At 51.4% G+C, this 26888-nt stretch overlaps 1 protein-coding gene across 8 annotated transcripts in view; it reads left to right on the forward strand.

The window, feature by feature from the left end:
- Positions 1 to 26888, forward strand: part of LAMB3 (laminin subunit beta 3) — a 120043-nt gene that overhangs the window by 70569 nt on the left and 22586 nt on the right. For 2 of the 8 annotated variants that reach the window (XM_069459405.1, XM_069459404.1), the window contains 8 exons: positions 9253 to 9379; positions 10466 to 10561; positions 12828 to 12974; positions 13360 to 13793; positions 15191 to 15255; positions 16047 to 16201; positions 24146 to 24260; positions 24827 to 24900. In XM_069459405.1, the coding sequence (XP_069315506.1) occupies positions 15228 to 15255; positions 16047 to 16201; positions 24146 to 24260; positions 24827 to 24900 (372 nt within the window). In that variant the 5' untranslated portion in view covers positions 9253 to 9379; positions 10466 to 10561; positions 12828 to 12974; positions 13360 to 13793; positions 15191 to 15227. Of the gene's footprint in view, positions 1 to 9252; positions 9380 to 10465; positions 10562 to 10581; positions 12975 to 13359; positions 13794 to 15190; positions 15256 to 16046; positions 16202 to 24145; positions 24261 to 24826; positions 24901 to 26888 lie in introns of those variants that run through there. The other 6 variants (XM_069459403.1, XM_069459401.1, XM_069459399.1 and 3 more) reach the window with 6 other exon arrangements.

Below are 26888 nucleotides of genomic sequence, written 5' to 3' on the forward strand. Positions count from 1 at the left end.
ATCTCTGTTTTTCATTCTGATTAACTATATTTATTAAACAACTAAAAGCAAGCATAGTCACAGAAGCAAATAGCATCAGTTAGAATCAAAGAGAGCACACATTTTCCTACTATCAATTCCTGTTCTTCATTCCCCCCCCCTTTTTTTTTTTTTAGCTACGAGCACTCTTGCTCGTACATGGGGTCTCATACCTCCTTTATTTTTAAGCAGGTATCACAGCTCAGCTATTGGTATTGCTGCCGCAATACCATCAATTGTATGGTATTGACCTGCTCTTTTACAAAGGCAACTAATCTATTTAGAATATACGGTCCGAAAGTGAGGATGAGCAGGAGCACAATTAGGGGTCCTAATATATTGGAAAGCAAAGTAGTCAGCCAAGGGGAGCTATTGAACCATGACTCAAACCATCCTTTTCATTGTTCACGCTCCCGTTTCTGCTTTGCCAGTCTTTCCCTGACTTTAGCCATGGTGTCTTTAACTATCCCAGTATGGTCAGTGTAGAAACAGCACTCTTTCCCAAGGGCCGCACATAGCCCTCCCTGTTGGAGAAATATGAGGTCCAGTCCCCCCTGGTTTTGTAGCACCACCTCAGACAGTGAGGTTAGGGACTTTTTTTTTTTTTTTTTTTTTTAAAAGAGATGAATTTTTTAATTCTGGCTATGTCTTTATCTACGGTGGCCCTCAAACTATATCGCTAAGGATGAGATTCTTGTCCCAGCTCCTATTGCGCCTAAGCTGAAAAGGGTGGTTAAGGTTATTGCTGTAAAGGGCTCTCTCTTTTTTTTTTTTTTCCTAGCCAATCCGGCTCTTTCTGTGCCCTTTGTCCATGCATCGTATATTACATCGTCTTGATGGTAAATAACCTTAGGGAACACTAGCACCTGGATGCAGAATTCTTTAGACTCATTAAAGACAGACAGGCTGAGACATGGAGTCAGGCCTATTTTAGAACAAATCCACCACCCATCGAGTGCCGGAACGATCCATTTTGTTTTTCCAGTCCAGTTCACGACCGGGTGGACTTTGGCACAAAGTTGTGCATGGCTAGGCAGCACCTTCCCTATGCAGCCTCCACTCCTGGTGACTACCTGAAGTGTTAACCCTGGACCCTTGCGGTCCCACTTGCAGGACCCAGGGGCCTCCTCTCCTGAATAATGGAAGGGGACAGCCAATCCCACTGCTATATAGAAAGGGGGTCTGATATCATAGCATAACCAGCAAGCTGCCATAGCATTGGGGTCGGAGCAGTTCAAGGCCTCATATGTTGCTGTCAGCATTTTCCATAGGGGATCTCCCAGCTCCTCTGCTCTGGGGGCCGCTTGTATTCCTATTTTCATCACTGGAGTCTGTGCTCTGGGGGTTACTTGTGTTTTCACTTTTGCTGCCAGAGTTTTCAGAGGTGAGAGTGGGACGCTAGTCGGGCTTGGGGTCGTTGGGCGTGGGGTGTTCTGTTTCTTCATCAGCACTGCATTGGGTCCCACAATGCCCGTGATGGGAAAAACCTTTAGTCTAATCTGTATTAGGGCACTAAATTGTGAGCGCTGATAGAGAAACAGCCCCCAAGAGAGTCCCGAGGTCCACTGTCTGTCCTTTTTTTTTTTTTTTTCTTTCTCTGTAAATCTTATACGTATTAGGTTACAGTCATGGGCATATAGTCTCCGTGTGCATGGCCGGGCAAAAGACATCTCAGTAAAAAGGGGAGTTACCTGCCATTTGTTCTCTCCATCATTGGTGGTTACACACTCCCAGGCTGCACAGAAATGAGAAAGGACTCCCCCACACTTTCATCTCATCTCTCCTGTTCTAAATCCAGGACACGCATAAAACCCATTTATGTTCATGGACACTTGCCTTTGGTGCTGCCTCCACTTTCCCCCTTCCATGTCTTCTAGAGGGCTAATTTTTTTCAAATTAAAGTATAGGTCTGGCCACCAGGTGTTTAGTGGGGCCGTTCCTGAAGTTGTGTTAAAGACTTCATGGGTTTCTGGACTACTGATCTCCCAGGTGAGGCTATGGGGCATATGGGGATTTGGGTCAGTCAGTAATTTTTTTTATAAGTGTTTTGATTATAACAGTCACCACAAGCATCTTCGCTCCAGGTGTCCCCATCATTGGTCCGGCGACAGTCTGGTTGCCACTCGAGTCAGTCTGGTCATTAGTGGCTTCTCTGGGACCGATGAGCCCCTCCACTGACTTTGTTGTTGCTCTTGCTCATCCTTGTTGGCAGGTCTCACGTGAGAGTGGTGTATCCAGGTCGCCACTCTGTCAACCTTTAGGGCAGTGGGGGTGACAAGAATAATCTCAAAAGGTCCCTTCCACCTGGGCTCTAGGGTTTTGTTATTATGCCGTTTTACCCATACCCAATCTCCCGGCTGGTAGGGATGCCCGTCAACCTCTTCTCCCTCCTGCCGAGCTGCCTGATAAAAGGCTCAGAGGGCAGGCCAGATCTGGCTCTGAACTCGTTGCAGGGCCTGTACAGCCTGCAGCACTTCTTTAGGGTTTTTAGGCAGAGCCCCAGAGATCATTTTTGGTATTACAGGTGGAGGAGCGCCATATATAATCTCAAAGGGGGTTAGGCCTAAATGATAGGGGGTGTTCTGGGCTCGGAACAGGGCGAAGGGAAGGAGGGTCACCCAGTCCCCGCCAGTCTCCAGGACCAATTTAGTCAAAGTCTCCTTTAGGGTTCTGTTTATTCTTTCTATCTGCCCCGAACTCTGGGGATTATATGCACAATGTAATTTTCAATCTGTCCCCAGAGCCCGGGCTAGCCCCTGACTTATTTGACTTGTGAAGGCTGGCCCATTGTCAGACCCTATGCTCTCCGGCAGCCAGTGCCTGGGAACTATTTTTTTTGAATATTTTCTTTGCCACTATTAAAGCAGTTTCTTCTTTAGTAGGAAAAGCCTCTACCCACCCTGAGAAGGTGTCTACCATGACCAGTAAGTATTTGTACCCATATTTTCCTGGTCTTACCTCTGTAAAATCTATTTCCCAAAATAATCTTGGTTGCCTCCCCCGTTCCCTGGTACCTGTATGGGTCCCCCTGGTCCTCCCCGGCTGCATAACCTGGCAGACACGGCAGTTTCTGACAATGTCTTCTGCTGTCTTCTCTTGTGATTTGAATCTGAGTTGTGCAATGGCCAGCAGCTGTAACATCTTTTTCTTGCCAAGATGCCTTGTCCGGTGCAAGTGTCCTAGTAGCTGGTTCCCCAAGGTCTCAGGGACTGTTAGGCGATGTTCTCCGTCTTGGAACCAGCCATCCTTGTTCGGCGTCACCTGCAGTTTTTCTGTGGCCCACTTTATGTCCGTGCTGGAATAGTCTGGTTGGGGGGGGCATCTTCCCCATCCCAGGAGGCGGCAAGCTCAAGTGCAGAACATCGGTTAGTACCGGTCCCTCCGCAGCCCTTCTTGCCTCAGCGTCCGGGGCCCGGTTGCCCCTGGCCTCAAGGGAGTCCCCCTTCTGGTGTCCCAGGGTATGGACTACAGCCCCTGCCTTGGGTAACAGGATGGCTTCTAGTAGTTGGAGTATCTCTGGCTTGTGCTTAATCTCCTTGCCTTCAGCTGTAACGAAGCCCCTTTCTCTATAGAGGGCTCCGTGTATGTGCACTGTCCCATAGGCATAGCGGCTGTCAGTATACACCCTCAGCCTTTTCCCCTGGGCCTGGCGAAGGGCTTCTGTCAATGCGACCAGTTCAGCCTTCTGGGCCGAGGTCCCCTGTGGAAGGCCCGTAGCCCAGATAAGCCTGCCTTGCTCATCTACTATGGCCGCCCCTGCATACCTGTGTCTGTCCCGGACGAAGCTGCTCTCATCTGTGAACCAGGTCAGGTCACTGTTTGTGAGGGGGCGGTCTTGCAGGTCACTCCGGGCCATCTGGGTCTCGGTCAGGATCTCAAGGCAGCTATGTTCAGGCATTGCTGGCACTGGATCTGGCAGAAGCGTGGTTGGGTTCAGGATGGCAGGAGTCCAGAACTCGATGTGAGGGGCGTCTAACAGCAGTCCCTGGTAGTGAGTCAGCCTCGCGTTTGTGATCTATCGTCCCGGCGGCTGCTTCAAGATCCCCTCTATGGCGTGAGGGGTGGTAATGTACAAATGCTGACCCAGGGTGAGCTTGTCGGCCTCTTTGACCAGCAAAGCGGTAGCTGCAATGATGCGCAGGCACGCCGGCCATCCTGCTGCTACCGGGTCTAGCTTTTTGGATAGGTATGCTACCGGCCGCCTCCAAGGTTCAAATATAGAGAGGCGGCTGATGCTTTGTCCATCCTGCTCCTCCTGTCTCAGCCCAGGCTTCAGGAAACTTGTGAAGCCAGTAGCCCATTTCCCCTTCCTGGTTGATCTTCATGGGCTGATACAGTCGGTACTCGTCTGCCTGAGCCAAAGTCAGGACTTGAGTAACCCGGGGGCTACTGATAAGGTTGCCTTTGTCATCAGTTATTATTGTTCCTTCTTCTTTAAAGTAGATACGGGCCTTTAATTTTGTGAGTATGTCTGTTTCTAATAACAGGGTGGGGCATTCTGGAATGACCACGAAAGCATGACTCACTTGCCCTGAGCTTAAGTCTAACTTTCGTTGCGTGGTCCATTGGTAGGGCTTAGTTCCAGTCGCCCCCTGCACCCAGCTAGTCTTATTGGATAGTCTTCCAGTAGTTCTGGTAATCACCGAGTATTCTGCCCCCGTGTCCACCAGGAAGCTAACTGGGGTCCCTTCCACTTGCAAAGTTACCCTGGGCTCGGGGAAGGGCACCGAACTCCATCTCCCCTATTTGTCTTCATCCTGCCCCAGCACCATAACCCTTCCAGAGGGTCCAACCCCATGTCCCCCTTTCTTTTGGGGGCAGTTCCTAGCCCAATGTCCATGCTCCTTGCAGTGGGCACACTGATCCTTGCCTAGCCTCTCCCTCTGAGGTCGTTCTTGGCCGTTTGCCCCTAACTGACCCCCTCCCGTGGCTGCAAGTAGGATCTTGGCCATCTCCTTATTTGCCTTACGCGCCTCACCCGCCTGGAACTTCCTATCTTCCTGTCTCATTCTCTCTAACTTCTCTTCCGGCGTTTCCCTATTGTTATAGACTTTTTCTGCCACTTCCAACAGGTCCCTCAGAGTTTTCTCACTTAACCTCTCTATTTTCTGCACCTTACGCCTAATGTCCGGGGCTGCCTGGTTAACAAAAGCCATCATTACTGCCGCCTTGCTCTCTTCTGCCGTAGGATCTATGGGGGTGTACTGTCTGAAAGCCTCCATAATCCTCTCTAGATAAGCCGCTGGACTTTCCACAGGCCCCTGCCGAACATCCCCTATCTTAGCCAAATTGGTCGGCTTCCGTGCTGCCGCCCGGAGACCGGCCATTAGAGTCTGGCGGTAGACCCGGAGACGCTCCCTACCTTCAGCCTCATTGTAATTCCAAGGCGGCCGTTCAAGAGGAAAGGTCTGGTCAATGACTCGAGGGTTGATGGTGGGTCTGCCGTCCTCTCCAAGGACTAACTTTCATGCCTCTCCCTGAATTCGCTCCCTTTCCTCTGTGGTAAAAAGAACCTTAAGCAACTGTTGGCAGTCGTCCCATGTGGGCTGATGAGTGAAAAGGACCAAATCTAAAAGGTTAATTAGATCTCTCGGATTTTCAGAAAAATTCGCATTTTGAGATTTCCAATTATAAAGATCACTGGTGGAGAAGGGCCAGTACTGATACGCCTGCTCCCCATCCACTCCTGGGGGTCCCACGGCCCTCAAGGGAAGCGCCCTCACGGGTAGCAGACCTGGAGTTTGTCCAGTCCATTGTCTAGTGCCATAAACTGGCCCCCTCGTCAGAGGTCCCGTCCTCCCCTGGGCCGCGGGAGCCGCCGGAGCCGCCTGGGCCGCTTGGGCCACTCTAGGATTATAAGGTGGGGGTGTATGCCACTCTAGGTCTATTAAAGCTGGATACAGATTAGAGTCTGGCAGCACAGGTGATCCCGTGGGCTGCGGGTCCTGCACCCCATTTTTCTTTACCTCCTTGGTAACTAGGGCTTGTGTCTTCTTCCTTGATGCTGGCAGGAGGGTCTTTAGCCAAGGTGGCGGATCCTGGACCAAGTCCTGCCAGACTATAATATAGGGGGCTTGGTCCAGATGGCCGTGATGACCAAAGACTACCCCTTGTATTTTTCCAATAAGCTCAGCATCAAATGTTCCTTCCTGTGGCCATCCTACCCCGAAAGTCGGCCACTCTGCCTCACACAGGGTGATAAATTTCTTTTTCTTTACATCTAGGGAAAGGCTATGTGTCCTTTCCCTAACATCTTTAAAATGATCAATGAGGATAGACAGAGGTGTTGTCTGAGTCTGACCCATGCTCACAAGGGTATCAGGGGAGAGAGTTCTTTCAGGTGTCCTCCTGGCTGCGTCCCTCGCGGGAACTTAGGCGCGTCTTGGCTAAGGTGTACCCGTATAAAGCCCGGGCCCGGTCACTCCTTTTTAGGGGAGTGAATCACCGTTATGCCGTACGACGTCGCCACAGAAACGCAGGTTAGGACCCACTCAGATTCCGTAGCCGCAGCCGTGGAACCTCATACAATCACTCTCCATTCATTCCATCAGACAAACAGACTTTACCTCTTAAAAAGGGGGGGGGGGCAGTTCGCAGCCACACAAGGAGTCCCACCAAGAGCCAGTAGAGAAGTGTGAAGGCAGCCTTTTTTTAGAGGTTCCGAAGATTGAGGGGTCACAACGTACAAGCCAATACCAAGCAGTAGTGCCTACAGGGAAGGAAGCCCCCAAAGGACAACCTGTAACCAGGAGATTGCAAATCCAGAGATAGAGAGGGCCATAGAAAAATGACAAGCTATTGGGCTGTTTTATTCAGCAGCACCTCGGCTCAGCAGACTCACCCACAAATCTCATTCACCATTAGTTGCACTTACAAACACTCCACACAGTAAACATTAATTCCAATCACACACCTGACCTAAGAGTCCGGACTCGTTTCTTGGTTTTTCTCCCAAACAAAATTGGCCAATATCACTTGAAAGAAATCCACAAAGGCACAAATAAACAATACTAGACCGGTCCTGTGTTAACCATCTAAAACTCAGACAAATAGAACCAGAATTTTCGCTGAGTGGCCCCGGACTTACCCCTCTCAGGTGCCTCCCACTCTTTGAAAAACAAAAGAGAAGCAAAGGAACAACAGAAATCAACAGAAATTTTAGCCGGCTACTCCGCTTGGACTTCCACTTCAAACGGATCCACTTGGTTTCCCTTTCCCAAATAGAATTTCCTTTGAGTGGCCCCGGACTTATCCCTCTTGGGTGCCTCCCACTCTTCGGAAACCAAAAGAGAAACGGAAAACCTACCAGGGGCAAGGGACGTCTCCCTTCACCCCCGACCGGTGACCTACCAGCACGTCTGCCTAGGCCTTTTGCCGGTCACTTCCCAGGGCCCATTTACCTGCACCGTATGGATTTTCAGAGCTCCAACTCCTCCTCGGATCTGGATTCTGTTCCGGGGGTTTTGGGATCCCGGACGAGCCCCCAAAATGTTAGATCCGGTTCCCTTTGGCCCCAGGAACAGAGAGGCAGAGTCACTGAGGCTGCAAAAAGGCAAAGGAGTTTATTAACTAGCCCTGGGCCAGGGTCCTAGTTCCTGGAGAGGCCACTGCGTTGGTGCTCTGGAATTTGGACCCTGGCCCGGGGCTAGTTAATAAACTCCTTTGCCTTTTTGCAGCCTCAGTGACTCTGCCTCTCTGTTCCTGGGGCCAAAGGGAACCGGATCTAACAACTGGCCGGGCAGTATCCTGAGCTCAGTTGCAAATCTGCTGGGCATACCAGCTTTCTTTATCAGGTGTTGGACTCTGAGTTTACTAACTCTTGAAGGCCATAAAGCAATAAGGCTGTCAGCTTACACTTGCTCCTCTGTCCTCTGTGTTTGTAAACACTACCCTCTCCTGTCTGGGAAGGCCAGAAGCACCCTTTACTGCCAGGGAGCTTAGCTCTGAGTTTATTAACTCTTGAAGGCCATAAAGCAACAAGGCTGTCAGCTTACACTTGCTCCTCTGTCCTCTGTGTTTGTAAACACTACCCTCCCCTGTCTGGGAAGGCCAGAAGCACCCTTTACTGCCAGGGAGCTTAGCTCTGGCGGCCCCCTGCGCACCCTCCCTTCCATGCCAGTCTGGTCATGGCTCCAGGAGAGTTTACCTCCCCTAAGGAAAAGGGTGGAATGCACAAAGCACAGATTCTCAGTTTGAGGCCTGGGGCTTCCCTGGGGAAAGAGGAGGGGAATGGCTCAAGCCAGCTCCCTGCCCGGTAAGTGAGTTGAGAACCAACTGGATGGGAGAGCTGTGTGCTTTTAGTTAACAACTGCGAAGACTGCTGATCATAGGCTCCGACACCTGCGCCTGATACACACACGGGATGGACACCTTTTGTAGAGCACACACCTGGCTGGGCACTTTGCAGAGAATCGTGCATGAATTATCTAACTCAGTCTTCACAGGATCTGTGACGTAGATTTGTCATCATTCTGACCGCAGTGAGGGCGCTTTGGGAGGTTACCTCAGTTGTTCAAAGTCACACCGCTGGTGAGTGCAGAACCAGGCTTGAGTCTACATCTCTCTCACTCTAAAGTCTACCTACACTTTTACCTATTGTCCTGAACTGCCCCAGCCTGAGAGCAGAGCATCCTAGGGCTGGAGGGGGCTTCAGTGTCTGCCAGCTGTGGCTGCCAGTTAGAGTCACCTAGGGGGCTTTAAACATATCCGAACGTCCCTGCACGTCTACAGGCCAGTGACTCTCTGGGTGAGGCCTGAGCTTGGGGTATGACAGTTTTAAGTTCTCCAAGGAACTCTGGGGGCAGCCTGGGCAAGAACCAGTGGAGCCCAGCACGTTTATTTACAAATGATGAGACTGAAGCTGAGAGAGGCTTGCCTGAGTTCACACTTCTGCCGTCGCAGAGCTAGAGCCGGGTCAAGTTCATACACAGACGCCGGGCAGCCGTGGGCGCTGCGGAGATGCGTGGAGCAAACGCCGTTAGGTTGCGTGGATTCCAGACAGGGAGCCAGACGCACACGTACCCCCTTCCCTCAAACCACAAGGTGCTCATTCCTCTACACTCAGCCCCTCACATGCCCATCTGAACATCAGGGCATTTAGTTTGTGTCTCTAAGCAGCCCTTTCGGGGATCAGAATTTTAGAGTCCCGTGGGGCAGCCCTCCGATAGCTCGAGGAGATCTCAGCTTACACCTGCCCCACCTCACTCTCAGCCATTTCTTTGTCTTCTTTTCCAGACGCTCACGACCCGCCACGACCTGCCCTGACCTGCCACGTGCCGCCTGCATGTTGCCCCTTCAGACCTGTGCATGTCTCTCTCCTCTCAGGAAGGCTGGGCCATGGCGCCCCAGCCAGCTCCGCGTGGTAAGTCTTGGCCAAAGGTCACAGAGGCCGGACTTAGGTCCCGAGAACCTAATTCTCAGAGGTCAATGGTTGAATAATCAAGTAGAGGTGGAGTGGTTGGGGGTGGGGGAGGGGGGTGGTGATGGGCCAGCCCCTGTGCCCGAGGGATGTCAGGGAGTCTGGGAGGGGGTGGAGGTGGCAGGAATGAAGGAATAATTCCTCCTCCTCTTTGGAATCCAGCCAGGGGCGGGCACACAGTAGGCTGCACTGGACTGCACCCCTCAGGAGGGGTGGGCCACTGGGGAGTGCACCTCGGGAGACAGAGCGGAAGGACCTGTGGCCCCGAGGTGGCCCAGGAGCCTGACTTCAGGGCAGGGCACCCCCTTCCTCAGGTGAGGGGGAAGTTGTGTCATCCTTTTATCACGCCTTCACTTACCTCCACCGAGATGCGGTGGTAGCGAGTGAGTTACGTGTAAAGGGCTTAGAACAGTGCCTAGCACACTGCGTCTGTCTACAGATAAACTCAATAAACGTTAGCTGTAGTTATTTTAGGCTGGCTGCCCAATTTCTCCCAGCGCTCAGACTTATGCTAACATGCACAGTCTTCCACTGGGTGAGCATTCAGGCCGGGTAGTGGAGGGTGAGGAGAGACACAAGGTATGGGGCAGAGTGGCCCCGTGGCAGGCAGCTCCCGTCCTGCTGACAGCCTGCCCCTTCCTGAGGCTGGGCTCCTATCTGTGCCAGAGGATCACACCAGGCCCACCTTCTCTCTCTGGTTCCTGGGGAGGCACACAGAGGAGTGACCAATTGTCTGGACAGCTGAGCAGTTGTGCTAGAGTGCAGGGCCACGCCAGCTTTAGTCACGTGGCGAATCCCCAGGGCCATTCCTGGAGTCCACCCTGTCCCACCGACGAGGACTCAGTCATGACTCACTGTCTTCAGATGTTGCCTGGGCTTTAGTCACCTGGCGCCCCTTCCCCGGACACTTGATTCACAGCCTGGGCCAGGCTCTCTTATCCTCCCTTAATCTCTTCTCTCCTTTTCTTCCTCCTTCCCTTGCTCCCCTCCTTGATGTCTCATTGATTGGATCTTGGCTGGTCTCCCTAGCAACTTGGACAATGTGAGCCTGACAGATGGATGATGGAGACAGTAGCTTCTAATGCCACCCTCAAACCCTGTCTGAGACACTGCCGGGAACGGCTGGTGAGCAGGCAAAGAAGGATCCTGCCTATATCAATATGGTGACATTTCTGTAATCTGGGGGCAGGCGCTTCGGAAAGGACCTCCGCACTGCAGCTGGCTGCTGCGTGAATTTCCACTGTTCATGAACCATTCCAGGGGCAAAACGCCCAGGCTGTGTCCTCTGAGAACTCATGAAAGGCACGGGGAACTCATTGAACTATATCAGTTATTTACACTTCATTGTGAATCCATTCATTCCACAAATACTGAGCACCTACTATGTATCGAGCACTGGGAAAATGGTAGAACAAAATCGATAAAAATCTCTGCCTTCTTGGACGTTATATTCTAGTGGAGGGAGGCAGAAAATAAACATGATAAATAGGTAAATTATATAGTTGGTTAGAAAGTGGTGTCCCCCCCCATAAATTAACAAATAAATATAACTCAACCAAACATAGGGTAGGTGGGGTTGGGAGTGATGTCGGGGGAGGGATGGGGCAGGGAAGTTGGCTGTAGTTTTAAATAGGGTGGTCAGAGTTGGACACCTTGAGAAGTTAGGGTCTGTAAAAGACTTGAAAGAAAGGCAAGAGAGTTAGCTCCGCAGATCTGCAGGGGGAAGAGCATCCCAGGCAGCAGAAACCGTAAGACAGGAGCAGGCTGGCAATCTGCAGGCATAGAAAGGAGGCCAGGCGGCTGGAGGAAGGCAGGGAGGGTAATCATGGTGGTGGAGGTAGAGAGGTAATATGAAGTGTTTCCAACCATCTGAGGCCTCCTAGATTCTCTCTAAGGGCTTTGGCTTGGCCCATGAGGGTCGTGTGCAGGGTTCTGAGCAGGGGACACAGGACTTGTTGTGTTGGGACTTGGATGTACACAAGAGAGGAGGCTGTTGCAGAAGTCCTGGGAAGAGAGGCCGGGAGGGTGGAAGTGGATTCTGGTTGCTTTTGGAAGGGGGAGCTGAGAGAATTTGCTGATGGATTGATGTGGGTGCAGGAGAATGACTTCACTAGCCACTTTCCTGAGCACAAGTTCCAATGAGCAAGGCTCCCGGGCAGATGAGTGCTCTGTCATAGGAGGATGGGAGGCAGGGAGAGAGGAAAGGGGTGCAGACGGGAGGCTCAGGGGCTCAAGCCACACCCCTACCTCCCATTTAGCCTTAGCCAGACCCCAGCCCAGCCTCAGTCTCTATTTGAGGCTACTCTGAACAAATTGGGTTCTGAAGTTCCAAAGCCTGTGCCTGGGGCCCTGGAGTTCACTGGGAAGTGATCAGTTTCCCTGAAGAGTAATCTCGGCTGAGCCACCCTTGGGGGTGCTTAAACAGCTTCCTGGACTTTGCAGGAGTTCATGGGCCCCCGCCCCCGCCCAGCACAGCAGTTGGCATTTCCCTCTGGCAAGCCAAACCACTTTGGACCTGCCCCAGCCTGTGAAGTCTGAGACACCAAATGCCTATTTACCTGGGCTCCTGGCCTCAGAGGAAGGGAGGAGGAGGAAGGGGATTTAAAGGGCCCCAGCCACTCACGGTGAGGCCCAAGGCACACCTGGGCCTTGTCTCCTCTGAGGATCGGGATTGCAACACGTGGCTCTCTTCTGCTGAGTTAATTATTAATGAGTTCTTTGTCACAGCCTCTGGTGATGGGCAGAGGATAAGAGTTTCCTGGAAGCTTTGAGTTCAGGGAGTTGGGGAAGTGGAGAGACCACCCGGTGGGAGAACTCAAAACACAGGCATGTCAGAGGTGACCCTTCTCTGCAGGGGATTAAATGGGGGTCTCCTCTGTGTTGGAGGGGTGCTGTTTGTACTGACCCTGACTTGCTGAGTTAAGCTAAGAGATTTCACTGGAATGCTTACAGGGGCAAGACCCTAACATTTATTGGAGTAGCAGTTATGCTTCTAAACAACTTATTGCCCTTTCGCTAATTACAGTGTTTCCCCTGCTCACCTGAACTTGTGTTAAATTAGAACCTGAGGGTTAGAAATGCCCAGATTGATCCACAAAATCCTACATCTTTCCCTTAAGGGCAAACCAATTTCTTAGCCTAACCGTCCAATGGTAGAGAACTTTCTGTTTAGAAGACCCTGACAGGCTGGAATAGGTAGTTAAGAGTCTCCTGTAAATTGCAGCTTTGAGGCAACAGCATTCCAAAACAATGCCAGGGCAGGCTTTCCAGGGCCAAGACATGGACTGGGTGACCTTCCAGATCTCCCTAAAAGCTCTTTGGCCCTACCCTGGGGGGAATGGTGGTCTGGGAGACCAGCCCCTCAGTCTGGACCTGTTACCTCCATTTACAGGAGCTCTAAGTCCAGGAGCACTAAGCAAAGAGCCCGCCCAGGAGCCCACAAAGGAAGCTGTGTTTTCGGGCCTGGCAGGGGGCCAGGGGAAGTCTGCTTTGACTCTGTTATTCCAGCTGTGCTCCAGCCTGTCCTTCCTGTGGTCAGGTCTGTTTTCTGGCCCTCCAGGCGGGCATTCCTGCCCAGGCAGGGAGGGGCTAGAGTGGGCGGGGGCAGGTGGGGGCAGTGACTCACAGGTAGTTACCTGTCCTAGGGCTCCCTGCCAAGCCTGCAGAGGGAGCTGGAGGGGAGGCTTTCCGTGGATGAGTTGAGTTTTGATCCCTTCCTGATGAACCTTGCCTTTTAAGGATCCTCCAAATTCCCCAAGAAGCCGGGCTTTTCCACTTTTTTTTTCCCTTGGGAGGGGACTGGTGCTTTCCAGGGTCCTGGATATTTGGGTCTTCTCGCCTTCCAGCCCTGTGACACGTCTGGGGCTTTAACGCTCTATGTGCAAGCCCTGATCTTTGTGTCCCCTGCCTGGTCTTCTATCCAGGGTGGTCCAGGACACAAGAGGACACTGACCCCCACTGGCCTTGGGAAAGTGCCAAGTACAGTGCCTGGCACAAAGGTGAGGGCCCTTCCCACCCTAGGAATCTGGTCTCTGATGCTCACTCTCTTCTGCCTGGTGCCTTCTGCCTGCGGTGCCCCATCGGGCCCCCAAGGCACCCGCAGGCAGGAGGGCCCTGAGGCCGCTGGGACCAACTCACTTGCCCAGTCCCGTCCTGGGGGGTGGGGGTGCAGTGACGACAGATGGGCGTGACGGCTGCCAGATTCCTGAGGCCCGCCCTGCAGTGGGACTACGCCCAGCCGGGGAGTCTCCAGAGGTGAGGCTGTTGTTTAAAAACTTGGAGCCAGGAGCGGAGACCCCCACATTCAAGGAGAGCTCTCAGGTGATCTGGAGAAAGGACGGCAGCAGCACAGAGCGAGGTATGTTACCTGCCTTCACCTGCCTGGTTGGGGCTCGATGGGGGAGAAGGGCTGGATCTCTGGGTGCCTGGAGCCTGGTTGCAGGGCCTGATTCATTCTGCTTCCTGGGAGCTCACCTGAGTGAGCTCACCTGCTAACACTAGGTTAAAATGTCTGCTGCTGTTTGGATTGCTTTTTCACATCTGATAAATGCGTCAGTGACTTAGAAGAAAGCAGGTTCAGATCTGGGGTTGAGCACAAAAGAGAAGTGCACAGGGGAGAGCAGCCCAGCTCAGAAGGCCGAGTTCCAGGGGGATTTGCAGCCAGGGTGGGAGAGCAGAGAGAACACTGGATGAAGATCAGAAGATGAGACTCTCTCTTAGTCTGTCACTAGCCGTGGGACCTCAGGCCACATGTCTCTTCCCTGAACTCCGTCTCTTCAGGGAGGTGGTGGGAAGGAATGATTTTGAAGCATTAGGATCTATAATTTAAAGATGCCAGGAATGCCCCCCAGGTCCCCTTGGCCCCTGCCTTGCCGAGTCGCCAGCCCTCCATCCCAGCCAGAGGAGTTTGTGGCTGTCACTGGGGCAGAGTGAACACCCAGTCCAAGGCAGAGGGGAGCGCGGCACGAGCAGGGTGGGTGTGCTTGACAAGGCAGGCCTGCCTCTTGGACAGCCTCAGTGGCGTTCGAGCATTCATCCCCAGCCTCCTTCAGACCCCCTGCTCTGCAGCCTCCCAGCACCACCCCTCTTATTGAGCCCCAGCCCATAATTGGAGACATTCTGGGGTGCTTCCTGTTCAGATGAAATCCTCACTCGCTTGTTAAAGACTTCTAGGCGTACCTCTCTCCCCACTGCATCCCAGCTACCTGCTTAGCCCAGAATGTGCCCCCACAGCCACCAAGTGGCTTGGTAGTATTGGAGACCTTGCCAATGGCAGGAGAGGGCTTGTCTATTCAGCTTTGGGCCTGTAGGTTGGGCCGGGTTGAGACTGCTGGTCCAGGCCCTGAGAAAACCAGTCCTCTCTCGTGGGGCAGGAACAAGGCCTTGGACCTCCCTACAGCTCTTCTGCAAAAGGCCCAGCCTTTTCCTGCTCCCCATGTCATCCTTGCGGTCGTGTGGGGCAGGCCAGGGTTGATCCTCCTTCCCATCCATCCCAGAGGAGGAAGCTGCAGTCTGGGAGGGAGTGGGATTTTCCCAGGGCCCCCTGTGAGTCACATACCAGCTTGGACAGGGTCTGGAGCTCTCGTATTTCCCAGGCTTTTTGCTATAAATGCACCTGCAGCTCAGAAGTGTTCTAGGTCAAACCCTAGGAAAAGACTTCTGAAAAAACCGGAATCCAGAAACAGAAAAGGAAAGGGGCCAGTGTGCTCCAGGGTTAGCATTGTTATAAACTGGGGCTGCTTTTCTCTGCCCCAGGTGAGGTCCTCTCTGGGGATCACCCCATTGGCTAAAGATGAGACCACTCCTTCTCCTGTGTTTCGGTAAGTATCCCTTCCCATCCCTCCAGGCCCCACTACCCAGCAGGGAGGTGACAGCCCGGGTGGGAGAAGAGTGTACCAAGGTGTGAGCATCACCTGTCTTGGGTTTGGAACACTGACCCCCTGGAGACACCTGTGAGGTTTCTCACTTCTTTGGGCCTTTGAGGAAGAGGATTCTCTGACTCTCTTGAAAGGCTCCCAAGTGCCTCATTCTTACCCGAGGGTGTTTGTGGCTTCCTGAATGCTCTACACAGTTTATTTCCCATCCTTTCATTCTCAAGCTGGTTCCAGAGCCACTGTGGCCTGAGTTCTCGATTTTCCTGTGGACCGTAGCTGGGCGCTCACACAGTGTGGCTGGGCCAGCTTTGCGGAGAGAGGAGCCGAAAGAGTGCAGGCCTCTCGCAGTGTTTCACAAGTGGCTCAGCCATCAGACCTCCTCTGGGCTGTGCCAGAGACCAAGAGCTGTGGAGCCTGTCCAGGTGGCCAAGTGTGTGTGTATCTCTAGCCCGATTCCAAAAGCCATATATAAATGCTGCTTTTCGGGGTCATCCATGGGTTTTGGTGGTCAGTGTTCCTCTTCCTTTCCTTTCCAAGTTTGGGGTTCTAGAATATGAAATAAGCTTTTAAAATCGAACAGTATCAGGACTGCAATCATTACGTCCAGCAGTGAATGGGAGTTTGAGTGAGGGGGAAGGTCTAGTCTTGTCCACATCAGCTCCCCTGAGGGATAGTGGGGTGGCTGGCTGGGCCCTTTTCTTTTGGGGCCACTCCACAGCACATCCCTGTGATTTCAGCCCTGCCTGGCCTCCTGCGTGCCCAGCAAGCCTGCTCCCGTGGGGCCTGCTATCCCCCTGTCGGGGACCTGCTCGTCGGGAGGACCCGGTTTCTCCGAGCTTCATCCACCTGTGGACTGACCAAGCCTGAGACCTACTGCACCCAGTATGGCGAGGTAGGCCCTTCCCGTGGCCCCCAGGGCTGGAGGAAGGGGGGCAGGATGGGGCAGATGAGCCTGACGTTTGTTCACTGAATACTTAAGAGTGAACTTGGTGCAGACCTTGGTGTGGGGGCTGGGAGTGCAAGAAAAGTGTGAGGCTGATCCTGCCTCTAAGGAATTGACCTGTTGGTTGGGCAAGAGGAAATGTGCTCAGAATTGACCGAATAGCTCTTTTCTCTCTTCTCTGGGTAGAACAGAGTCTTTTCTCAGACCTTGAGCATGGGCAGGGTAGACTTTCAAGTCTGGGGAATAGGCAAATAGACAAGCATGGACCTTTTAGGTGTGCGGAGTCTAATGTCCCGTCTTTGGTGGAGCACGGTGCTGGGATGTGTGTGCTGAGCTGTGTTCTAGCCGTGGTGGGAACGGAGCTGTGCCGCGGTCAGTGAGGTAGATGAGGAAGTGATTTGAGGTTATCCAGGAGGGCCCGAGACTCAGTTGATAAGTTGGGTTGAATCCAGGAACTCCATGCTTCGAGCTATGGTTAACATTGCCTATTAGGCAACTGGCTTTTTCAAAGAGCTTCGTACTGTTTCTTCCACATGGCCTCTAGGCCTCTTTTGCAGGAACTTTGGTTTTCTTTTCTTTTCCCCTGAACAAAGTGGGGTCTTTCTTTGCTCCTGTGTTTACCAAAGTTGAAGTCACTCTGTGTTTTCTTGTCTCCCAGCTGCCTCATTTGGCCATTTTGCTCTCCTCAAAACCGAGGCTTGCACAAGAGATGGGTAAGGGAGTGGTTTGCTGGAGTCTCTGCAGGCTTTTGAAAAAAAAGAGGTGGGGGGCAGAGAAGGTGAATGAAAGAGATTGATCGACATGAAGGAGACTTGGGTTATCCATGGTTTCCACTTTCCACGCTGCCCTTGTCCTCAGGGCCATGGAGGTGGTACCTGATCCGGCCTCTGGGCCTCACTGCCCTTCTAGTTCCCATGTTTTTGGGCTATTTTTAATCACAAATGGTGCTGGGTGGTGACTTCAGAGGTGCTGAGCAGAGACGGCTGTGGTTTCTGCATCTCACCCACTTGGATGTGGGGAAGCCATTTGACAGTGTTGGGTAAGACGCCAGCGTCGGGCCAGCACTCCTCGCAGGCCCAGATTACTCCACAGGAACCAGGGGAGTGGCAGTGTTGGGCTTTCTAGGCAACAGAATGATTTTAGCTGCCCCCTTCCCACATACCCACCAAACTGTGTGCCACTGAGCTCGTGTCTGGAGATTCCAGGAAGACCTCCCTGCTGCCTTTGCTCAGGCTGACTCACCGTTGGGAGGGGAGCGAGGAGAAGACACAGCCCCCACGTAGACATGTGCCCTCACTCCCCGCCCTGTCTGGACAGCCTCTCCCCCTCTGGGGCTTTTGGCTTCACCCTGGTCTGCCCTCTGCCTCTCTCAGATGCCTCAGGGAGCCAGCTGCCTTCCCTGCTTGGGAGCAGCCCCCGGAGAGCCAAACAGGGTGCTTGCAAAAGAGAAGTATAGACTTTTGCAACTCTGGGGATGGATAAATCTTAGCTATATTTTTTTCTGTGAAAGCTGAGAAGCATTGGCTCTTTTTTTTCCTTTTTCTATAAGGGGGAATAAATCCATGTAGCCTCTTGGAAAGAGCAGGGGATGGGGGCATCTTGTGGGCGGTGTGTAGTCTCAGGGCTGCCACTAACTTGTGGTGTGACCTTGGGCGAGAGATTACCGCTGTCTGAGCCTTGCTCTCCTGTTCCGGAGGAGAGTGTTAGATGAAGTGGCCTTTATAGCCCCTCCTCTGCTCCACCATGCCTTGGGAATGGTCTGCCTGCTGACGACAGCATCGCTCCCTTGCCTTCCACCTCTGTCTTGTCTCTCTCCTCCCCTCTCTCTCACGTGCCTGCCCTTCTCAGAGGCCACGGGTTCCAGCCATGAGGACACACTAAAGGCACAGACACTCCCTGCTGGTCCTCTGCACAGATGTGCCCTGAACCCTCCCTTGGTGCAGTGGTGGCTGTGCATTAAGAATTGGAAATTCAGGTTTAACTCTGTTGAGTTCCAGTTTCAATTTTTAAGTTTATTTGGTTATTAAAGGATACCAATAGCAACTATAATTTATTAAGCGTATATTATGTGTCGTAGGCATCATACTAAGAGTTTTATATAAATTATGTCAATTAGTTTGTACAGGGGGACTCCTTCCAGTTCCAAAATTGTCTCTCCTAGCTCTCCTCCTCCTGTGGCTCCTTTTTTGTGGGCCAATCTTAGCCCTTTGCAGGTTACCTCCTCTGCCTAATTCTTTGTCAATGTCTAAATCCTCTCGGTCTCAGGGGCTTATTTCTGTGGACTTTGGGTCCATGTTGCAACCCCTGCGCTGGATATCGGGCTTGGCCAGCTGTGCCCATGGCCCTTCCTCCTCCACCTCCCCAGCTTTGCCCTTCTGGGCCCGTCTGCCTTGGTGACCTGTTAGCTGTTTGGGTTTGGGACTGGGCTGTTCTTCACCAAATGGCCTGAAGCTGCAGTCCCACCCCGTCCCCTCGTTTTCTTTCTTCCAGCTCCTAGATAACTTGTGGGCAAAGTCACTGCACTGTCATTCCCTCAGTCTCAAGGCATGGACGAGACTGTCTCTTTGCCCCACCCTCATTTACATCCGTGCTACTCTCCAGCCTCCTGTGACCAATGGGAGTGAGGATAGCACCTGCTCCAAGGGCTTGTCGTGAGGACTGTATGAAAGAATGTGCGAGGTGACCACGGCTTGGTGCCGGGCAGATGCTAACGGTTCTATCCGCCCTCTCCCCTCCCTGCCTGCGGGTGGCTGTGTCTGTTGTGAAGGCTGCCCCATCTGCACATCACACTCCTGAGCATTTCTTTCTCGATCAGGACACACATTCGCATACCTCACTGAAATCAGTCCATCCTGGGGCTGCCCTGCTCTCTGCTTCCCAAGCTGGCTGCTGCCAGTCTGATTTGCAGTGGGCTTGGTACAATCCACAGGCTGTCATGCTTAGCCAAGTGGCCCTGGACGGGGGGTGAAGACTCTCTAGTTCCAATTCTGGTCTGACACTAGGAATAGGGATGTCACCTTGTGAACCTCACCGCTTCTCTCTAGACCACCGGTTTTCCATGTGTGAAACGAAGGCGTTGGGTTAGTCAACCTTCACCATTTGTTCAGCTCTGGCGACTCTGGCTGCCTCCCAGAGACAGCTGGGCTGCGCGTGCGACCCCCAGGGCCACCATTGTCTCTCTCAGGGCGAGTGCTGGCAGGGGCTGAGCCTTTGGCCATCTCTGGGCTGGTGGACACTCCTCAAGAACTGGCAGGTTTTATCTGAAAGCTTACCAGCCCTGATTTCTGCTCCCGACAACGTCTCCCCCAGTGTTGTGTCTGCTCTCCTAAATGCTTCATTTATCCCCCATTCCCTCCCTTTCTGGGGGAAAACTTAATTACCCAGTTGCCTTAATAACAGTCTTACACAGCGCATTCCTCAGGTTAATTAACTGTGTAAACCAAACAGCTGTCATTTTTATCTCTTGGAAACAAGCTAAGGAGTAGTAGCCAGTTGGAGATCCCTCCCCCTGGTACACGCATGCACACATGCATGGAAGCACACCCACACACACATGCACACGGCCCAGTAGCCACTGCCTTTCTTTGTTTGGCAGTTGTCTGTGTGCTTGACCTTCAGGAAGGCTAATGTGTGGACAGAAAATGTGTTCATACACGTACCATGATCCTCATCCTCTGCCCATAGAGGACTTTGAGCATGTCTCTGCCAAGATACCTATTAACACCTACTTGTTTCCCAGAAGCCCTGAGTGGGTCTAAAACTTACAAAGCTCTACCATTGGGGTTTCACTCTTTTGGATAAAGCACTGTTGAGCTCCTCGTTGAAAATACAAACACCCTTGAGAAAGGCACCATATCAATCTGCGATTTACCGTTCATCGCTCCGCAAGAGTTTGTTTGTCAGAAACTTAGCCGTGACTTTTGCAAAGGGTCCCAAGAGAGTAAGACCCAGAATGAGTTATTTCTGAGGGGATAGAAGAAAATGCAAAGAGACATTGGCAGGAAAGAGTTGCTATCAGGTAGAAACAAAACTTGGGTTGGTGGAATGTGAGATTCTTGGATCCTTCCTGGTTGTTATGGGCTAAGGAGTGGGGCTTGCAGGGCTAAAAGGAGAGAAGAGAAGGGAACGGTGTAATGAGAAGGCTTGAAGACAAACCTGGGTGGCCTTACGACTTTGCTAGCTTGGCTTCTCACCCCATTGCTTCTGGGCTTCAGGCCCCTGGAAGCCTCTGGGCAATGTCTTGCCCACCTACCTTGCTTCTTTGCCCTGCCTCCTGCCCTCTGCCTGAGGCCATGTCAGGGGCTGTAGGAAGTGATTGCCACTGGTAGAACCTGTAGAGGTCCCCGTCACACGAGCTAAACTCTCTGCACTCAGGTCTAAGGGGACATGTCTGTTTCTGGAGACGTCTGTGCTGACATTGAAGCTCTCTTTCCTAGAGGGAGAGGAGGGACGAGTTTCCTGAAAACCAACTTTAAAATTTCCAATGGTTTCCAAGTGACTGCTGTGTCCCTTGAATCAGAATAGTACAGTTAGATTTAGAGTCAGACAGCCTCGGAAAGAATCCCTGCTTCATCTCTTCCTAAGTTTATGGGCTTGGACACATTTCTTAACTTCTTACTTTTCTAATCTGCAAAGTGGGGCTACCCACCATTTGTAAAATGTAATATATCTGCATCAGAGATTTAGAAAGGGTGAAATAGGTAATATATGTACGTTGCCCAGGAGAGAGACTGATGCCCTGTCATTTTTGAGTGTGTAGTATACATCATCTCTATGATCAGTTTCAGAAAGTGATCTTTCAGAGTTTAGTTTAGATGGAGCTAAGGGCTGGGCTGAATTAAGGCTTTGGTGAAAATTTAACTTCATAATAAGGAAAAAGATGAAGTTGCAAGTATCTCTCAACACTGTCATCCTGTCACCCAGCACCTACAGCAGGCCCTAACTTTTGATCTTTACTGGCAATACCTGCTGACATAGAAATGCTGAGGCTTTCGAATTGCAGCAGGGTCTAAGGGAGGCCTTGCTGACCAAAGGCTGTGAGGACTCCCTTTCCCCTGCCCTTATTGCTGGGAAGAGTGTTTCTCCAGTGCAGCATCTGGCTAATGTCTTATTTTCCTCTTGCTTTCTTTGTGTACTTGCTGGGAGTGCCTTTAACTTCTGGGCTGATAAGCTGGAGTAGGGGAGAATTCTGAAAGCGTATTGGAGCAAGATGGAACTTCATTATCTCATCCAGTGCCTGCATTTCACCAATGAGGAAGCTGAAGTGGAGGGAATGTCTGAGCTGGATTTTTTCTTTTTTTTTTTTTTTTTGATCCTGACTTCCTTTCTTTTGGCCCTGGCTGGCGGCCATGGTCCTGACTAGCTACTTAGATGAACACAGGCGGCCCTGGCTCACTGATGGGAGGGAGCTGTGCCCTGCCCAACCGTGACCTGTTGTGCTACTTTTTTTCCCAGAATTAGCTCTGTGCTCTGCAAAGGCACAGAACATTTATTCGCATGTGCCTGCCTTCCCCACCCATCTCCACTGAGATTCAGACCCTTGCTGGCTCTTGCTCAGTCCCTTGCCCTCCCCCAGCTCTCTGGGAGGGTCTGGCTTCCCTCCAGACTGCTGAGCTTCTAGAAAACTCTAAAGGCCCAGCCTTTCCAGCTGGAGAGCAAGCAGGAGCCAAACTGGCTGGAGGCCTGACAGGCTGGATTGCTAATAACGCCGTGTCTCTGAGGTAGCGCAGCCAGGAGGATGCTGGCCAAATGACCCGGGAGGAGAAGCAGCTGCAGCTGAGCGCTCCCATCTCTGGGAGAGACGGGCACGTACCGCATGAGAGAGCGCACCACGCATTGAGAATCACACACGCACATGCACACTTATGCGCACTAACGTGTGTGCACACACTACGTGAGGCATACAAGAATAAAATAGGGAAACTGAGGCCCAGAGGGAAAGAAGATATTAGCAGCTTGTCTTCACGTGGACCTCTGCCATAAGCCGCTCTATTTCAGGCCTCCATCCTGCTAGCTAGTTGACAAGCGGAGCTACTTAAAATACCTGTCTCAAGCCTGTTGGCTTAGCCTGTCTCTGAGGATTGAGATAAATAATCCCTCCTTCAGCTATGTTACTATGATAAGCAGCACATAGTGTTTAAGTCCACGAGGCCATCTGATGCTCCGTCAGAGCCTGCACACGTGGAAGGAAGGTGGAGGAGGCATGGAGCACCCGCGCGATCCCTGTGAAGACTGAAGGAGGAGGCAGGCAATAGCCCTTGCTGAATACCCTGGGCATTTTTAGTTGGTTTTGTTTTGTACTACTGTCTGTTTTCCTGAGTACAAAAGTTAATACATATTCAAGGTATAAAAGCTTAAACTTATTAAAAAATAACAAAGAAGGGGAAAAAAATCACCTATAATCCTATTACCCAGAGATATTAGGTTGAACTGTATGTGGGTGCCATTTTTGTAGGTCAAAATGGGTGAATATTAGCAATTTCATGTCATTTCACCTAACATATTGGTATATTTCCTTCCAAACATTTTCTATTCCTTTAACAATATATAGCTGAGATGATAATGTATACACATGTTTATGCCCACCCCCTTTTCGTCACACATTATAATGTAATCATTTCCCCATGCAATTAAGAATTTTCTCTAAACAATGTTTTCAATAGTTACATAATATCCCATCATTTGGGAGTATCAAGGGCATTTCCGCAGTCTCTAGCTGCTTGTCCCATGACCCAGGGAAAGAAAGAGCCTTGTTTCTGGCACTCCCTTGACCAGGGAAGGGCTGGGACCAGCTCCCAGGAGAGCCGGGGAGAGCTCTGGTGACAGGCGGCCGGAAGGCAGCTGGCCCTTGTCTCTCCTCAGGACGTGTGCCGAGGGCAGACAGAGGGCGGGAGTGGAAAAGTTTGCCCCTGTGCGGCTGGGCAGAGTGCAGGGAAGGGCATGCTCACTGCCAGGCCCCCAAATAGGGTTCTGAAGGGAGTCAGACTCCAGCAGGAGCCTTCTCTTGCCCAGAAAGGATTATTTTATCCGCCTGTGACAGATCCCCAGTCTCTGTGGGCCCTGAGCCGGCTCAGCTGGCTCAGGTTTCTTCCCAAAGTGCTCTCTCTGCCCTCGGCTCCCCTCTTGATATGCTTCAGGGCCAGACCAAGCCCTTCTTGGGGCCCATTGGGTGCGACAGAGGTTGTCACTCTTCACCATGCTTCCCACAATCTCTGTCACTTAGCTGGCTTCTTAGTAGAAATGAGAGGATGGGGTGTAAGAAAGAGAGAGAGGGGAAGAGAAAGAGAGAGAGAAAGGAGAGGGAGGTGTTAAGGGATCCTCTCCGATGCTGACAGTTGTGATCAGTCAATAGAAAAGGCATGTCACCTCCCTGAGCCTCAGCTTTCTAATCTGTAAAATGGGGCTAATACTGCTGATCACATTGGGTTACTGTGAGATTTAAATAGGTTATTGTATTGAAATGACCTAATTAATAGGTTATTGTATTGTAACAACCAGGATTAAAGGAAATAAGATATAACATTTTCTAGCCTGTGTCCAACACGTAGTAGGTGCTAAGTTAATAGGAATTTCTCTTCCTTTCTTCTCTTTGCTTTTGGCTCTTTCCTCAAGTTTCTTTTCAAGGCAATGTCACGTACCAAAATTATTTTTTTACACCACATTATACCTCTTCCCCAACCCCTAACCTTTTTGTTAGGAGGGACACAAAGGAATTAAATGAAAAGATGACCAACAGCCCTGTTTTAAGAGATTAATCCTTCCAAGTGTATTATTAGCGAAATTGATGGATCCCTAAGGGTGGGATTTCCATGGAGGGGACATGCTGGGATCTGAGGCTATCAGGGGGAATTCTGCCAGGACCCCACCCGAGTCTGCCGTCTCCCCCTCCCACAGTGGCAGATGAAATGCTGTAAGTGCGACTCCAGGCTGCCTCACAACTACAACGGTCACCGCGTGGAGAACGTGGCTTCATCCTCAGGCCCCATGCGCTGGTGGCAGTCACAGAACGGTGAGCGCCTGTCACCTACAGGGGCCCAGACTTTGGAGGCTCCCCAGGATGGGGCGGATGGAGGATGCCTGGGGACCCTTGGTGTTCTCAGCATTTCCTGTGGTGTTGGGAGGGGGTGGTTGACGAGCAGTACCTTCCTGCCTTGTATCTGGGGTCTGCTGGATGTTGTAGGTAGAAGAGTTTACTGGAGGTTAAGGAAAGCGTATGAGGAGAGAGGAATGTCTTTATTTCACTCCACTTAGTCTCAGTGGGGGAGCTTGTGGAAGGAGCTGAGCTTTGGGAACAGGTCTGTATCGAATTGACAAGTTGAAACCCCCTAAGATATGGGAGACATCAGGTGATGGCGTCTAGAATATAGGCCAAAGGAAATTTGGCCAAGATAGACAGGACTTTGGATAGATAGTGTAAGTAGAAACATACTGGTACCACCCCTCTCTAAGAGGGAAATTGGAAAATCAAGGTTAGGGAATTTCGGACTTCCTAGAGCGAGTCTAGTCCAGGGCTGCCTTCAGGACTTGGAAAGTAGAAAGTCTCTGGCCTAAAGTGTCTACTTTTTCTCCTTCCAGACGTGAACCCTGTCTCTCTGCAGCTGGACCTGGACAGCAGATTCCAGCTTCAGGACATCATGATGGAGTTTAAGGTGTGCTTCCCGGGGATGGCGTTAGGTAGGAGAGGGGACCCTGGGCCATGTGGGCTTGGACCCATGGAGGAGCAGTGTTCTTGCCTTTCCAGAATGGGGGTGACGGCACCACATACTGGGTGAGCTCCCCTTCCCCAGGCTGGGCCAACACTCCCCCTGAGCCTGTATCATAGTGACAGCAGAGGATTTGCTCCTAGGAGGACAGTGGCACCACCAGGCTCCCTGTCTTGGTCATGTAGTGGTTGTATATCCTCTTTTTCTCTGTACCCCCCACTCTCGGTCCATCTAATTAATCCAGCTCTGCCAAGTACCAATTCTATGGGCCTGCTTGCTTATTATACAGTTGTTTTCTCTTGGTATACTTTGTTTTAATAACTTTGCAGATGAGATTGAGTTTAACAAACAGCCAAGAACTCACCTATGCACAGAAAGATGCACCTCTGGGGCAGCTGTCCTGGTGGGCAGCCACTCATTCCGTGTTGTCACCTCTCAAAGTACTTTCGAGTTCTGCTCTTAGATTGGCCTTCTGGGTACTCCTTTGGGAGGAAACACTTTTATTCATTTGGGACAGGTCGGTTTTTACTTTTCAGAGAAGATTTGGTTTTATTCTTTCTACAGAAATAGTCAAATATTCAACAATCCAGCTTGGTTAGTAAGATTAGATGATCAGAAAGGGTTATGTAATTTTTAGGAGTTAAAACGAGCTTGGAATAAAAATAGGACCTACATTCTTCCATGACTGGAGAAGTTGGCTTCCAGAGCTTTGCCCCAAGTAAAGGTCAAAAGTATTTTGAGAAATGCCAGTATCCTTTGAACAAATGCCCAGCCTTCTGTAAAGGTGACAAGTTTGAAGGGCGACATTCATGTGAATGGTACTGTTGAATAGTCTCATTGCTTTAGTATCACTCACTCATTCATTTATTTGTCAGTTCTTGCTCCACACATTTTGAACACTGGTTATGTGTTAGGTTTGGTGTCAGATGTTAGGGATAGGAAGACGAATGAAACTAAATCACAATCCTCAAGCTGCTTTGACCACATGTAAAGAGGACAGAGAGCCAGGAGTGAGAGAGGGTGAAGTGTGCTCTGGTATTGGTGAGAAGCATGGAAGGACATCTCTCTTTGTCGGTCATGGGAGGGGTTGTCAGAGAATGCACCCAGGGGAAGGTGAAACTTCATGGACCAGTGACAGCCAGGTGGAGGGCAAATGTCCTTCCAGGCAAAGAGAACAGTAAGAAAGGCCAGGAGGCAAGAGGCAAGAAGGTATATGATTGGGGAGGGGGTGAGGGAATGCACACGGGGTCTGGAGGGAACACGTGTTCATGGTGGGGAGAGGTGGGGAGGTGGAGGGCTGCAGACTGCTGAGAGATGAGTTTACAGATATAAATGGGTGGGGGGAGGGGAGCAGACTGAAAATTTACCATTCATTCAACCAACGTATACTAAGCACCTATGTGCTGGATGCTGGAGGCACAAGTGTGAGCAAGACAGATAACGGGGACCACGGTTTCCTGTCCTGATTCTCAATCAGGGGTGGTTTTGCCCTCTCCCCTCTCCCAGGGGATATTTGATAATGTCTGGAGACATTCTTGGTTGTCACAACTATGGGTATGCAATGACATCTGATGGGCGGAGGCCAGGGATGCTGCTAACCATCCTACAACGCACAGGACAGCCCCTACGACTAAGATTCATCCCCCTCAAAATATTGATAGTGCCAAGGTTGAGAAATCCCGGTCTAGTGCGAAAAGAATAAAAAGCAGGAAAACAACACATACATAATTGGAAATTGTGGTGACATTTCTGAAGGAAACGAACAAGATGCTGGGGTAGGAAATAATGGGGTGGGGTGGAGTGGGGTGGTGGGGCAGAGCAGAATGCATGTCAGGGTTAGGCAGGTATAAAACGACCTCCCCGAGGAAGCGACATTTAAGCTGAGAACATGGTGAGAAGGAGCCGACCAGTGGGAGGAGCTCCTGGCAGGAGGA

The sequence above is a fragment of the Eulemur rufifrons genome, chromosome 27 (genome assembly GCF_041146395.1).
Source record: "Eulemur rufifrons isolate Redbay chromosome 27, OSU_ERuf_1, whole genome shotgun sequence".
NCBI classification, from domain to species: domain Eukaryota; kingdom Metazoa; phylum Chordata; class Mammalia; order Primates; family Lemuridae; genus Eulemur; species Eulemur rufifrons.